Here is a 14,664-nt window from a genome sequence, read left to right on the forward strand (position 1 = left end):
TTTTTGAATTTTTAGTTATTTTTTATTTAATTTACTAAATCATTATTTATTTTTCTCACTTTTTTTAATTTATGAGTTTTTTTGTTAACTTTTTTGATTTTTATTAATTTTTTTGTTTATTTATTAATTAAATTTTTTTTTTTAAATTGTTTTTAACTTGTTCAGCTGGTCATTTTTCTTCTTTGAAGGTTTTTTATGATAAAAATGTCACTTTGAAGGTTAAAAGTGTTAGTGGAAAAACTTCAAAATTTAAAGTGTTAGTAAGTGACACTTTCAAAGTTTTTAATGCGATTTTCCCAATATATATATGGTAAACCTCGTAATTCTTTGTCCATTTTTCTTAAAAGTTTTTTTTGCTAAAGGTGTTGATTTTTCCATGAAGTACTTTTACTGTCAGAATGATCGAGAGGTGTTATATTTTGTAAATTATATTTGTTATATAAATATTTTAAAAAATAATTAGCATTGTCAATTTATCAGATAAAGGTTGTAAGCTTCGAGTAATCTTGTGGGTGAATATATGCAAGAATTTATATCGCAACTTCACGGCATGTTAAATGGCCAAGAAAAAGCGATCCCCCTAGATTTAGATCATAATCTAGCTGGTTAACTACCAGTAAACGACCGCTCAGACATATTAAAAGTTGGTCCATGTCAAGCCGTGTATGGTATTGTGTAATTCAAATTGAACAAATCTTTGTAAGATTGTTTAAGTCATTCTTAACAAAGAAATAGTTGGTCTCGAATCCTCAGTGTTCTTATAAGTGATTTTTAATAAAGAGATAATGCATAAAACCAATAAAACTGAATAATAGTACTAATTAGGGGTATTCCGGCGCTACGCGCCGGATTCGGACCTTTTGTTCTTTGTATATTTTGTTTTCTAATAAGTTAAAATTGGTCCGTTTAATCCATTTGATAGTGGTTATTGTCAGTATTGTGTTACTTTGTTTTTTATCTGATTAGGCGAAAGAGGAGTATCGTAAGTGATTTCATAGATTAGTATAATAAGAATATAATATATAGTTGATAGTTGGACAAAAGTAAATGTAGTATAATGTAAAAGATTAACTAAAGTCAATGTTCCAAGCTGCACAAAAGTAAATATAGTATAATGTAAAAGATTAAGTAAAGTTAATGTTCCAAAAGAAACATGTAAATTCATGTGTTTGTTTACTGTTTTTTTTGCGCGAATGTAGTCAACAAATTTGTTCATCCTCTTAGAGTAATAACAATCTTCGCATGCACTGTCCATGTCATGATTGTGGCAATCAGTTAGGGGTTCCATTGTGGCTGTATTTGTTAAATATTTTGTTTTCAAAATGGCTCTGATTTTTTTTAGTGAATTTTTAACCATGGTCAAACATTGCGCAGTTCTGACTTGATTAGTTTTCCAGGATAACTTATCGAGGTACTTTTTTCCCTCACCGAAATTGCCTCTGCACAACATTAATGTACCATAAATATATGTACCGTTGTCATAGTTTCCATCTGCAGATTGACGAAGATGGTTGAGTCCTTTGATAGATGTGCGGTACTGGAAGTATTGAAGTAACCCCTAGATGTAGTGATCCCTTGGATGGCCAGTAGCCAAAAATTCATTCTTTAAAATTTTGAAACTATTTAGCATAGTGAGTGGCTCTTCTACAAAATATTTGAGGTCGAGGTTCTTGAAATAGATGGTTGGGTTTGTGTGTGAGGAGTTTCCTTCACAGCTACCAATACTTTCGTCTGAGTTATAATTGTTTTCTGAATTCACTGATCCCATTTTGTTTTTGTTTTTTCCTTTACTGGTTTTTGAATATGGTGGATGAATTGTATTATTATGTTTGTTATGGGTTGGAGGCTAATATACTGTGTGCATAGTTGATTTATTAATTTTGTGGAAGCAGTTTTGTCTAATTGATGTTACATTTGACTTTTTTATTTAATTTTATGATACAATTTTAATAAGCTATTAGGTTACTAAAAATGATTGTTTTCAATAAGTTATGGTGAATTATTCAGTAACGACTAAATAATTTTGTTGGGTTGTTTTTGTTTGTTTGGATGTGAAATTTTCGTTGTCTCGTATAATTGTAGTGTTAGATTTTAACAATAAATAGAAGAAGGCTTATTTGTTTTGCATTTTTGTATTTTTAAATGAATTTACAATTCATTTTATGGTATTAGTAAATTAAAGATGCTTATAAATTTGAAAATGAAAATTTCTTGAAAGAAAGTGATATTATTTTTGTGATCATTCTATCTGTTATATTTTATGTGTGATTTTGCCTTCATTTGGTTGTAATCTATTTATTGATAAGGAATAAGTTAAACAAATGTATTATCTAAAAAATAAAAGGCTGAGGAACAGCTCGAAAACAGAGGTATAGAATAATCATAACTTTTCGTTTTAATAAAAGGCGAGTGCTTCTACAATGTCTGGGCCAACTTTATCTATTGTAATAAAAGCCCATATCACATTCTTTAAATTAGGCTAGCATCGGATACTAAAGGAATTATTTGAGCCATCTCTATAGTTTTAAAAAAGTCCAAATCATGTTAGATAAATAAGAGAAGCATCGGCCGAAAATCACAAGGATGCTTGGTGTGGCGACAGGTGTCGTGAAATGCCCATCCATCTTTGATGATGTGGCTTCATAAGGGGAGACTAAAGTCTCCTTTATTGTATAAGTACTAGGGATTAACCCGGGTTACGCTCGGGATTTTTATTTTTTCTAATTTAAGTTGTTAAATTATTTATATTTAGGCTATGATTTATATTTATATAAATGTTAAAATGCATGTCATAATTAAAATTTATTTTTAAATTTTAACACGTTAAATTAACATATTTTTTACTATTTAAATATTTTTTTGTAATTTTATTGGCTATTTAGTTATCATATTTAGCAAAACTATCTTTTGAGTGTTGGAATAAATGTTTTAGAGATTTTATTAAACTGCAGAGTATTTTTGGATCGACCACATGCTCAACATTCGATCGATCCGTAAAAAGATGGTCGATCTCCTTGGCCAGGTAAGTACAATTTTAGCAAAAATATCTTTTATTTTCAAATATTAAGTATATAACTATTCTTTTTAATATATTTTTTAATTGTATTTTTGATTAAATTATTGTATTATAATGGTTATGTAAATATTTTTTGTGATGTTTGAATTTTTGTTGTTCTTATACTTAACCTAGATGATATTGATGTTTAACAATTTATTGTTTTCTGGGAATAGAAAATAATGATATATCAAAACGTATCTAATACTTGTTAAATGATAGTATAATGTAAATTACATCCATTATTTGAAAATAAACATTTGTTGTTTTTTTTTATTTTAAATCAGAAATTATTTTTATTTAAAAACATTATTCATATATAATATAATAGTTTAAGTTTGGAAGATTAATCTATATATATAAATTATGTATATTTTTTAAAACATAATTTAAGATATTATATATTGAGTATCTGAATAAAAGCTGAATTTCTTATCTTGAAAATCAGATATTTATATTTTTGTCTTCATGTTATACTCACCAATCCATCATTAATATTTATAACTCAGTATGTTTTTAAAAAACTTAGTTTTAAGTAATAAACGAATTTAATAAATTAAATTCATCACCTATAATGTTCTGTAAACTATATTTGAAAACTCTCTAAAATTATATTTTAAGCATAATATTATTATTATTTAATTTAAGTTATTTTAAACATAATATATGCTAAACCAACTTAAATTATATTTACAATAAGACCATCCTAAACCGGTTAGTAAACCAAAAACAATACTAAACCAACATGAACCAATACCTGATTCGGCGAGGAATGAAGTGTTTCGGGATAAACGCTTGAATGGTTATCAACTGAAATGGTTTGATCATGAAAGAGTTAGTATGAATATTAACAATAAAATTATAGATTAGATTAATTTAAATTTGTAAGAATACATTTGAGTCTATGAAAAGCAATTCAATTCCCATGAATAAGTTTGGCTTTTGGAAGTTGCGGGTTTCCCAACAATGAATCCACCTAACAAAAAGTTTGTTGTTATAAAAAAATCTCATTCAATGTCATTAAAGGTTTCTGGGACGGCAAGAGTTGATAGTGAAACCATTTTTTTGCTCGAGTGCTTTGAAATTTTGCTTAATAGTGTGAGGTTGATGTGGATGGAATAATGAGTTTTATAGGACTTTCTTGATGTAAAACTATACATTTTTTTGTTTGTTTAATGTGGTATTTCCATTTTTATATAATTTACTACCATTTAAAGATAAAAGTACATTTTAAGATAGATGCTTAAATCTTAATGTACTTTTTCCATTTTTTAAAATGTTTATTTCCATTTCTTATATTTTTATTTACGTAATATCTAAATTTTATATTTTTAAATAGATATTTAAATATTAATGCACTTTTTCCATTTTTAAATTGTGTATTTACTTATATTATATATTTTACATTTTAAGATAGATGTTTAATACTTGATGAAATTTTTTCATTTTTAAAAAAATAGTGTATTTACTTATTATTACATATATAATTCATATATTATATATTTACATTATTTACTTATTATTTATTTTCATGTATATGTATTTCCATTTCTTGTACTTTTAATTTACTTAATATCTATATTTTACATTTTTAGATAGATGTTTAAATCTTAATGTATGTTTTCCATTTTTTAAATTGTATATTTCCATTTGTTATACTTTCTATTTACGTAATATCTATATTTTAAATTTTAATATATATTTTTAAATCTTAATGTAATTTCCCATTTTTTAAATTTGGTATTCACTTATATTATATATTTACTTATTATTTATTTTTCTTTATATTGTGTATTTCTATTTCTTATACTTTCTATTTACTAATAATTTTATATTTTAAGATTGATTTACATTTTAAGATAGATGTTTAAATACTAATGTACTTTTCTATTTTTTTTAATTGTGTATTTCCTTTTCTTATACTTTCTATTTGCGTAATATCTATATTTTACATTTTAAGATAGATGTTTAAATCTTAATATACTTTTTCCATTGTTTTTAAGTTGTGTATTTCTTTTTCTTATATTTTCTATTTACTTAATATCTATATTTTACATTTTAAGATAGATGTTTAATATTTAATATACTCTTTCCATTTTTAAAAAATTGTGCATTTACTTATTATTGTATATATAATTCATATATTTATATATTTATAATATTTACTTATTATTTATTTTTTTATATATTGAGTATTCTCTTTTTTATACTTTATATTTAGTTAATGTTTATATTTTATATTTTAAGATAGATGTTTAAATCTTTACGTATTTTTCTATTTTTAATGTAAAACGGCAATGTTTAATAGAAGAACTTGGACAAATAGTCAAACATATTTATGTTTAATGTAGTATTTCCATTTTTATGTTGTATGTTTTACTTATATTTATTATTTTCGAAATTATATATAATGTTTTTTTTTTTATAAAACGGTAATGTTACATTATGGAGATAAGCCGTCTTTTTTTTTTAAGTAAAAAATAGTAATCTTACATATGTTTAATGTAGTTTTTCTATTTTTTAATGCTGTATGTTTACATATTTTTTACAATTTTCGAAAATAATTAATATTAAAATGTAAAACTATATTTTATGCCACGTGTCATCTTTCGGAATAAATTTTTTCCGCTGATGTGGACGCCCTATGGAGCCTCAAAAGCTCCCTTTTATTAGTAGAGATTGTATAAGATCCTTTATTGTATAAGATAAGATAACCTGGTAAACATAAAAATTCACTAAAGATTCCAAAACTATTTATTAAAAATTACGGAATGGGCTAGAAAGACCAGCCCACCAAGCCCATATGAAGATCCGAATCGAGGCGATTTATTTAAAGATCCCGACTTTAGGAGAGGAGGAACCAAAAAGAATTAACAATCGCCGGGGAAAAAAAAAAAAAAATCTCTCGAGAGAGACACTAAACACATCAATGGCGCCTTCTTCCTCGAGCGGCCTGACCTTCAAGCTCCACCCTCTGGTGATGCTCAACATCTCCGATCACTTCACTAGGGTCAAAACTCAGCTCAATCCCCCAGCCTCTTCCTGCGCGACGGGCAATAATAACCCCAGCACCGGCGACGCGACGATCCCTCAGGATTTTAGGGTTTATGGGTGCGTGATCGGTGCCCAGAAAGGTCGGACGGTTGAGATCTTCAACAGCTTCGAGCTTTTGTTGGATCCCACTACTGACACCCTCGATAGATCCTTCTTAGAGAAGAAGCAAGAGCTCTGTAAGGGTTTTTATAAAAACTCGATCTTTCTCGTCTCTGCTTTGTTTAATCGATTTGAATTTGTTTGGGTGTTTAGATCAGAAGGTGTTTCCTAACTTCTATATATTGGGATGGTACTCTACTGGAAGCGAAGCTAATGAATCTGACATGAGTATCCACAAAGCTGTGAGTTCAAGTCCATTGTTGTTTTGAAAGTTTGAGTCTTTAGGTCTCTGTGTACTGATTGTGTATGTCTTGTGCAGCTGATGGACATTAATGAATCTCCTGTTTATGTCCTTTTGAATCCGGCTATCAATCACGCACAGAAGGATCTCCCTGTGACTATCTATGAAAGTGGTAAGCTTTTATATTGTGGAGGATTCACATAACTTTTTGCGTTTTGTTTGCTTTAAAGATTCTAACTTTTTTTTTAATCCTATTATGTGATGTGCTTGTCTTTGAAAACTTTCAAGAGTTCCATGTCATTGACGGGATTCCTCAGCCAATTTTCGTGAATGCAAGCTATGCAATCGAGGTTTGTTCTTAACCCACTTGGTCTGTGATTATGTAATATAATATGAGAGTGGACGTTTGATGACATAGCGATTATTGTAACGTGTGCAGACAGTCGAAGCTGAGAGAATATCGGTTGATCATGTTGCACATCTTAAGCCATCTGATGGAGGCTCAGCAGCGACTCAATGTAAGCCTTGTTGTACAATATTTGTATTTGTCATAATCTTGTTACACGTTCCTGTGGAACTTTAGGCTGATTACTCGATGTTGTGCAGTGGCTGCTCATCTTACTGGCATACACAGTGCCATCAAAATGCTTAATAGCAGAATCAGAGTGCTTCATCAATATCTTGGCGCAATGCAGAAAGGTATATTGTATTCTTTCCTCAAGTCCCCCCCTCTGCCCCTCTTTTGTTTCAACTGATCGTTGTATTTGTGTGTTTACTATGTTGGAAACGGAATTAACAAAGTGGTTTAGACGACACTGCTGAATGAAAGATTCCAGGGGTTCCTGTGGTTTTCTAATGGCTTGTGTGATTCTGTATCTAGGTGATATTCCTTGCGACAACTCATTACTGAGGCAAGTAGCTAGTCTGCTCAGAAGTCTGCCTGCCGCACAATCCGAAAAATTTAAAGAGGATTTCTTAATGGTAAGTAGTGCCTTACTCTGTTCCTTAGCTATGTTAGTTAAAAAATGACATTTCACTGTCTTAAATTCTTAATATTTTAATCTCTTGATAAATATTTTTAATTAATTTGCAGGAGTACAACGACAAATTGCTGATGTCTTACCTAGCAATGATCACAAATTGTACCAGGTATGCACTCTACATAGATATTCAATTTAGTTAAACAATGATGGACAGGGATGTACATGGCTATCTTTTGATTGATACAAAGATTAGAGGAAATCACCAGTACTTGCTTTAGGCTAGGTGGAGAACTAAATCCTAAACCTTGCTGCACCATCCTTGTTATAATTTAAGATAGCGAGCCTGTAGTAGCTAGGGGATCATAAACTTTCTAATTGTTTTCTCACTATTTGTTCCAAACTGCAGCAACATGAACGAGGTGGTGGACAAATTCAACACTGCGTACGAGAGGAACAGTCGAAGAGGCGGTAGGACTCCATTCATGTAGAGATTAGTTTCAACGTAAAACCCTTTTTGCGGTTCCTAAAAGAGAAATCTAGAACTCTTTTAAGGTATTTCACTCTTCGGAATCTTAGAGCTAATGACGTTCTTTAAGACTACAAGCTATGTTTATTAGATTACTTCTACTTTTAGCACTTAAAATCACGCGACAAGACTTTGAAAACAAAGCCAGCTTTTACCTTCCTTTAACTTTAACTATGTTTATTCAAATACGAAGAAAACAATCCATGCACAAATAAACTGGTTTTATATTTGCGGTAAACTACTCGTATCTCTGTATATCAATGAGTTCCTCGAGAATCCAAGTTCCTGTTGTGAGACTTGTTCCAACTTCGGCTCTGCTGGTAACTGCAACATCAGCCCAGCTGGATCACCAGTTGCAGGCATGCTAAACCTCTCTTGTCCGATAGCTAAGCCAGATATTGAAAGACCCAGAAGCTCAGTTTCGCCTCCGTAAACCGAGAAACCAGCCCAAGGAGGCCTCATGGGTGTCTGGAAGTCAAATAGAGATGAGTTGGCTGTGACCAGACCCTCTGATCTACTGTGTGGCACTGGATAGTGCACATGGTTGTTGTGGGTCTGAGTCGGTAAACCGCCTTGGATGGTCCCTGAGCTGCCTGAACTCATGTGGCTGCTGCTGCTGCGAGCTGCTGGTACTTCATGAGTGTGTTTGCCTATGTAAGTGGTTAGTACGGACGTGAGGTCGTCAGAAGCTCTCTCCACATGCTTCGTTACTATACATCCAGTAGCTGTGCATTTGTAATAGCTCCTGAAGCATTACACAATAAACACAGATTGTGATGAAATCTTAGCTGCAACAGAAAGAGAGCAGTTTCGAAAAAGAACCTTGGATTCGGGTTTCCTTTAACGACCTTTTGTCCATACTTGCGCCAGCGATAGCCATCTTCGAGGATGTCGATGTCGCTTGTGGTCTTCACCACGACCTTTGGCGCACGGTTGGCTCTGGTTGATCCACTCATTTCCGTTGCATAAGCTTCTAGTTTCCTGATACGTGTGAATAGCACAAGAAGTCAGAACGTTTCGGCTTCTGATCATTTTAATTTTTAATGTTTACTTTTAATTTCTAACCTTCTCTTTGGCTCGGATTCATCTGCTTCTCCGTAGTAACCCATGGAATCACTCATGTGGGACGTACGATCTTCTTCATCTTCATCTTTGAAGAAGGCTGCATCACCATACCCGAACTGAGTTCTGTTTTGAACCTGCATTGATCCATAGTTTCTCACAGGTGATGTCCATTCTATGTTTTCATTAGTTCCCGCCAAACCTTGTTGTTCGGTTCCATCTATTTGCATGTCATTGCATGTACCGGAGGATCCAATCCCTGAACGGCGGTTAAGTGGAGGTTTCGGGTGGTTATGAGTTTTTGCGTATATGATCTCTGTAATATGACCTTCCCGGGACCGTTCAACCTTCTTCTTGACCTCACAGTTTGGGTGTGTGCACTTGTAATAGCTACGTGGATACTCGCTTCCTTTAACTAGTTTTTGTCCGTATTTCCTCCAGTTGTATCCATCATCTGCAGGTGCACCTCCTAAACCAATGTTATGTGTTTGCTCATAGACTTGGGAAGCATCGGATTCTACACCGATGATTGTAGGATCAAAGAACTCATCCTTAGCTTTATGATCTGAAGGTAGTGATGAGAGTTTTCCGGTTGTCGGAGATAGCTGCGCTTACAAGTGATAAGATAGATTAAAAATGTATCTGTAGGGAAGACAATAATGAAATGTTTGAGAAGTTACCAAAGGGTTTGAGAGGAAGACAGGGGACTCTAGCAGAGTTGCAGGGGTAGCACCAGGAGAAGAGATGTTTAAAGACCAAAGATTACTCTCAGTGTTTATACTCGGTACTTTAAACCCGGCTCTAGCAGCAACCCTTTCACTAAGACCACCTCCTGAGTAACTAGATCTCTCTTGAAAGTTGGTTTGAAGAAAATCTTTGTTCTTAACGTCTTCTTCTAAAGAAGTCTCTCTATCGAGTTCTGCTTTGGATCTCTTCTTGTGGTTAGTGCTACAGTCTACCCATTCTCCCATTACAGCAAAGGTATCACTAAAACCAGTCATTACAAACACAAGATTCAGCTTCAACTTTGGGCTTAACCTGAAATGTGATAACGATATACCTCAAAATCAGCAGAGAGCTCACATAGTAATAAGACAACATGATAAATCATGAGAAAAATATACAACATTAGAATGGTCACCATTACCTGATTTGTTAACGGATTAAAAGTAATCTCAGAAAATGAACAAGATGAAACCTTATGTGAGAACTGAACTCTCTTTCTTTCTTGATCATCAGTCTCAACACAATGAAGGTGTATGTGGGCAAAAGGTTTTCAAGAGATAAAACAGCTTGGATAGATAAATTTTCTCCTTAACTTTCTCACAATCCCAACAAAAGTTCAAAAATTTGTACAACGTATTCCTTTAAAATTCACTAACAGTTTAACTATTTTTAGAAATGTAAAATTTTTGTGGTTTAGAAAAAAAGCAAAAAATATACACAACATTTAGTTCACTTAAATAGTTAAATGGCCAAACTCGCCATAGTGCTTGTGTTTTACACTACCGGCATAACCGAGCTTGATTCGCGAGGCAGCGTGGATATTGGTTATTTTATTTTTATAAATTAATATTTATTTTTCATGATTAGTATTATATATTTTAGATGTTTTGCAATATAATTAATTATATTCAACAGATCAAAACTGAATCAGGTAATATAGTTATTTTTAGTATAAATATTTCGAATTTGTTTCAGATACATTGGTTATTTTGATATTTTTTCTATGTTCCTATATATCAGAACCGAACCATCTAAACCCGAAAAGACCCAACTCGAAACTCACATATAAATTTATAATATCCAAGCCGGGCCTACCTGAAGTGGTACCCGAGTGTCCATGCCTGACTGATTCTATAAACAAATTAAGAAAACTATTTTTATGTGTTTGTCTAAATTAAGTGAAATAGAAAAAAGTTTTTTATTTAGTAAAATAGTTATATTGTGTGGAAAATTAAGTGACAATATATATATGTAATACATTTTATTATTTTGAGTTAAGTTATTATTTTGTTCACATAAACTATGTCTTTGAATATGTGTTTGGCTACATAATTTGTCACAGATTGAAATTAAGATAAAAATAGTAAAATAGACTAGACTGAAATAATTTGTCATAATTTGTACCCATTTGCAAAACCCGATTATTTTACATTTGTATTTTATAATTGGTACAAATTAATGTAGATAAGTAAAGAAACAAACTTTTACTGTTATAATAATGTTCTAATAATGTATTATATTAAAGTCTTTTAAATTTTAAAGGAAAATTTACAGCTCAGAATCTGTTAACATCATGATCAGTCCATTGCTGTTTTTTTTCTTACAGTTAAAACTATTGTTTTATCTTCAGTTGCTTTCTTTGGCTGGAAAAATTTAACCTCTAACCATAAACACTTATAATCTGCCAGCAATCAGAAACTAAATCAACTTCTTTCATATATAAATTGCGAATGAAATTCAAAATAATCATAATCAAAAACAAAAGAAACATACATAAAACAAAATGGCAAGATCTATATGTTTGTGTATCTTCTTATTATTCATTACTTGGATTCCAATTCTATCCACAAGCTTTCCGCTCTCCACAAAAACTCGATGGATCGTGGACGAGAAAGGCCAAAGGGTAAAGCTAGCCTGTGTGAATTGGCCGGCTCATCTCCAGCCCGCTGTGGCTGAAGGGCTAAGCAAACAACCATTAGACTCCATCTCCAAGAAGATTGTTTCAATGGGATTTAACTGTGTTAGACTCACTTGGCCTCTTGATTTGATGACTAATGACACATTGGCTCGTAAAATCACGGTCAAGCAGTCTTTTGAAAGCTTGAACTTGTTTGATGATGCTCTTGGGATTCAAATTCACAATCCCAAAATCCTTAATCTTCCCATATTCAATGCATTCCAGGTAACATATTTAATGCTATAGCATTGGTCTAGCTAGTCAATCCAATAACAAAAACTAACCAAAATTGACCAAACGAAAGAAATGTACTAATTTTAATGGAATCTCTCTGTCTCTCTCTCTCAATATAAATATGTTTGTGTTAATTTTATTCTGTAACCAGGAAGTGGTATCGAACCTTGGACAAAACGGATTGATGGTGATACTAGACAACCACTTGACATATCCAGGCTGGTGTTGCAGCGACAACGACCTCGACGCTTTCTTCGGCTATCCTAACTTTGATCCCGTCATTTGGGCCAAGGGCTTGGGCAAAATGGCTACTCTTTTCCGCAATGTCACTAATGTCATTGGCATGAGCCTTAGGAACGAGCCACGTGGTACTAGAGATTACCCTGACCTATGGTTTAGGTACGCATTTCAAATCATCACCAATTAATGTGTATTTCATTTCGAATATAACCAAGAAATTTCAACATGGAAATTATTAGGAATTACCATTTTTGTGAATATATTCATGATTATTACTAAAAATCTATACATATATATATAAGATTAACATATGTCCACGCGCATTTACGTAAAATGTTTGGATTCACCTTTTGTATCAACTTTTTTCTTTCATTTGTATTATTGTTTTAAAGTTTTATTTTATTTTTGGCTATACATTCACTATTTGGTTTGAAAACTCATAAAATTATGTACGTATAAACAAGGGTTCACCTTCATTGTCAAAAATTTCAGGTATATAAGAAAATAAGTACATGCATGCATATTAAACTGTTAATGGTTTACGTGAAGGTTCATGCCAAAAGGAGCAGAAGCAGTGCACGCCGCAAACCCTGAAGTACTAGTTATCCTCTCCGGCATAGACTTCGACACAAACCTCTCTTTCCTCCGTGACCGCTTCTTCAACGTCAGCTTCACCGATAAACTCGTCTTCGAGCAGCATTGGTACAGCTTCTCCCACGAGGGAGGCGCGTGGGTAAAACACAACTCCAACGATATTTGCGCCAAAATCATCGGGGAGGTCAATCATAATGGAGGATTCTTGCTCGACAGAGGCTTTCCTTTGATTTTGAGTGAGTTTGGGACCGACGAGAGAGGCGTTGACGTCAGCGGAAACCGGTATATGAATTGTTTGGTGGCTTGGGCCGCTGAGAAGGATTTGGATTGGGCGGTTTGGGCATTAACCGGAGATTATTATTTGAGAACCGGTACAAAACATATGGTTGAGACTTATGGTGTTTTGGATGCTACTTGGAAAAACGTCAGAAACTCTACTTACTTGCAGAAACTCTCCGGAATTCAACATCCATTTAGAGGTCAGATTCTTTTTTTTTAATAAGATATAAAACTATACAAAAATATTTAGGATTCAATCTTCTAACATATATATGTGTGTGTGCAGGACCCGGTTTACAAGAGAAAAAAATTATTTTGCACCCACATACTGGCCTATGTGTCACCAATAACCACTCAGGCAATGTACCCACACTTCGACTTGAACTATGCACTAAATCCGAGCCATCGACCTTTAATCCCAAGGAAGGCATTCTCTGGATCAATAAAATGTGCGTTGAAACTCCAGATGTTGCTGGACAAAAGGTGAAGCTTGGAGTTGGCACTAAGTGCTCTAAGTTGGGACAAATCTCAGCTACTAAGATGCATTTGTCGTTTAAGACAAGTAATGGCTTGTTACTATGTCTTGATGTGGATGAACGTGACAACAGCATTGTCGCTAACCCTTGCAAGTGTTTGACTAAGGATGCTTCGTGTGATCCAGCGAGCCAGTGGTTCAAAGTTCTTTAAATTCTATATATTTTATTCTGATAAAATGTATTTGTAATAATTTTACGGTCAAACATGTTAATCATTAAAATTTAATAAAAAAATTCGTGATTGGACAGAAATCATAAGGAAACCAAAGAAATCAAGTTAGCGTATATTATTACTATTTATGATGATGGAAAAAAATGTCATCTCCATCTGTACTACTGCTATAAAACCAACTAGGTTTTGACCCGCACGCCCGTGCGGGTGTATTTTTTTAAAGAAAATATGATGCTATTTGATTTTTATGTCACTATTTAGGATTGGGCAAAAAAGCTCGAATTCGAAAAATTGAACCGATCCCAATCCGAATAAGTAGTACTAAATCCGAACTGAAATTGATTAAATATCCGAATTATTCAAAATTTTGGTATTTGAAGAACTGAAATCTAATCCGATCCGAACCGAAGTATTTTGGATATTCAAAATATATTTATATACTTATATATATTAATTATTTTTAGATTTTATATATATAAAAACATCCAGAATATATATGATACTTTTAAGTTTGCTTAAATGCTTGAAAATATATACAAATAATCAAACGTAAATATCTTAAATAGTTAAAATATACTCAAAACTCTAAAAATACTTAAATAATTATTAATTCTCTACCAAATATTTAAACCAAACCTATTTAAATTGATTATCCAAATCCGAACCAAATCCTCAAAGATCTGAAATGAACACGAAATCCCAAAAAGACCCGAAAACGAACCCGAACGCCCACCCCTAATCACGATTATATATATATATATATATATATATATATATATATATATATATATATATATATATATATATATATATATATATATCCTATATGTGTCATCATACGTTACAAAATATGCGTTATCATATAATTAATCATATTTTATACGTACCATCAAATAAGTTTTCTTA

The 14,664-nt window shown here is 32.2% G+C and overlaps 3 protein-coding genes across 3 annotated transcripts; 2 read left to right on the forward strand and 1 right to left on the reverse strand.

Moving 5' to 3' along the window:
- The first annotated feature begins 5,803 nt into the window (after window positions 1-5,803).
- LOC103866136 (COP9 signalosome complex subunit 6b) lies at window positions 5,804-8,129 on the forward strand. The gene is made up of 9 exons (XM_009144015.3): window positions 5,804-6,285; window positions 6,362-6,450; window positions 6,528-6,621; window positions 6,738-6,799; window positions 6,889-6,967; window positions 7,056-7,148; window positions 7,330-7,430; window positions 7,543-7,598; window positions 7,839-8,129. Exons 1-9 carry the CDS (start codon window positions 5,859-5,861, stop codon window positions 7,918-7,920), a joined length of 1,083 nt encoding a protein of 360 aa, XP_009142263.2. The 5' UTR covers window positions 5,804-5,858; the 3' UTR covers window positions 7,921-8,129.
- LOC103866144 (probable WRKY transcription factor 34) lies at window positions 7,858-10,066 on the reverse strand. The gene is made up of 4 exons (XM_033284059.1): window positions 9,701-10,066; window positions 9,024-9,625; window positions 8,781-8,939; window positions 7,858-8,703 (listed from the first exon to the last, which is right to left on the reverse strand). Exons 1-4 carry the CDS (start codon window positions 10,019-10,021, stop codon window positions 8,181-8,183), a joined length of 1,605 nt encoding a protein of 534 aa, XP_033139950.1. The 5' UTR covers window positions 10,022-10,066; the 3' UTR covers window positions 7,858-8,180.
- A 1,415-nt stretch (window positions 10,067-11,481) lies between these two features.
- LOC103866155 (glycosyl hydrolase 5 family protein-like) lies at window positions 11,482-14,243 on the forward strand. The gene is made up of 4 exons (XM_033284099.1): window positions 11,482-11,928; window positions 12,089-12,336; window positions 12,727-13,250; window positions 13,337-14,243. The coding sequence occupies exons 1-4, from the start codon at window positions 11,530-11,532 to the stop codon at window positions 13,735-13,737; spliced, it is 1,572 nt and encodes a 523-aa protein (XP_033139990.1). The 5' UTR covers window positions 11,482-11,529; the 3' UTR covers window positions 13,738-14,243.
- The last annotated feature ends 421 nt before the right edge of the window (window positions 14,244-14,664 follow it).

This window comes from Brassica rapa, chromosome A01 (genome assembly GCF_000309985.2).
Source record: "Brassica rapa cultivar Chiifu-401-42 chromosome A01, CAAS_Brap_v3.01, whole genome shotgun sequence".
NCBI classification, from domain to species: Eukaryota; Viridiplantae; Streptophyta; class Magnoliopsida; order Brassicales; family Brassicaceae; genus Brassica; species Brassica rapa.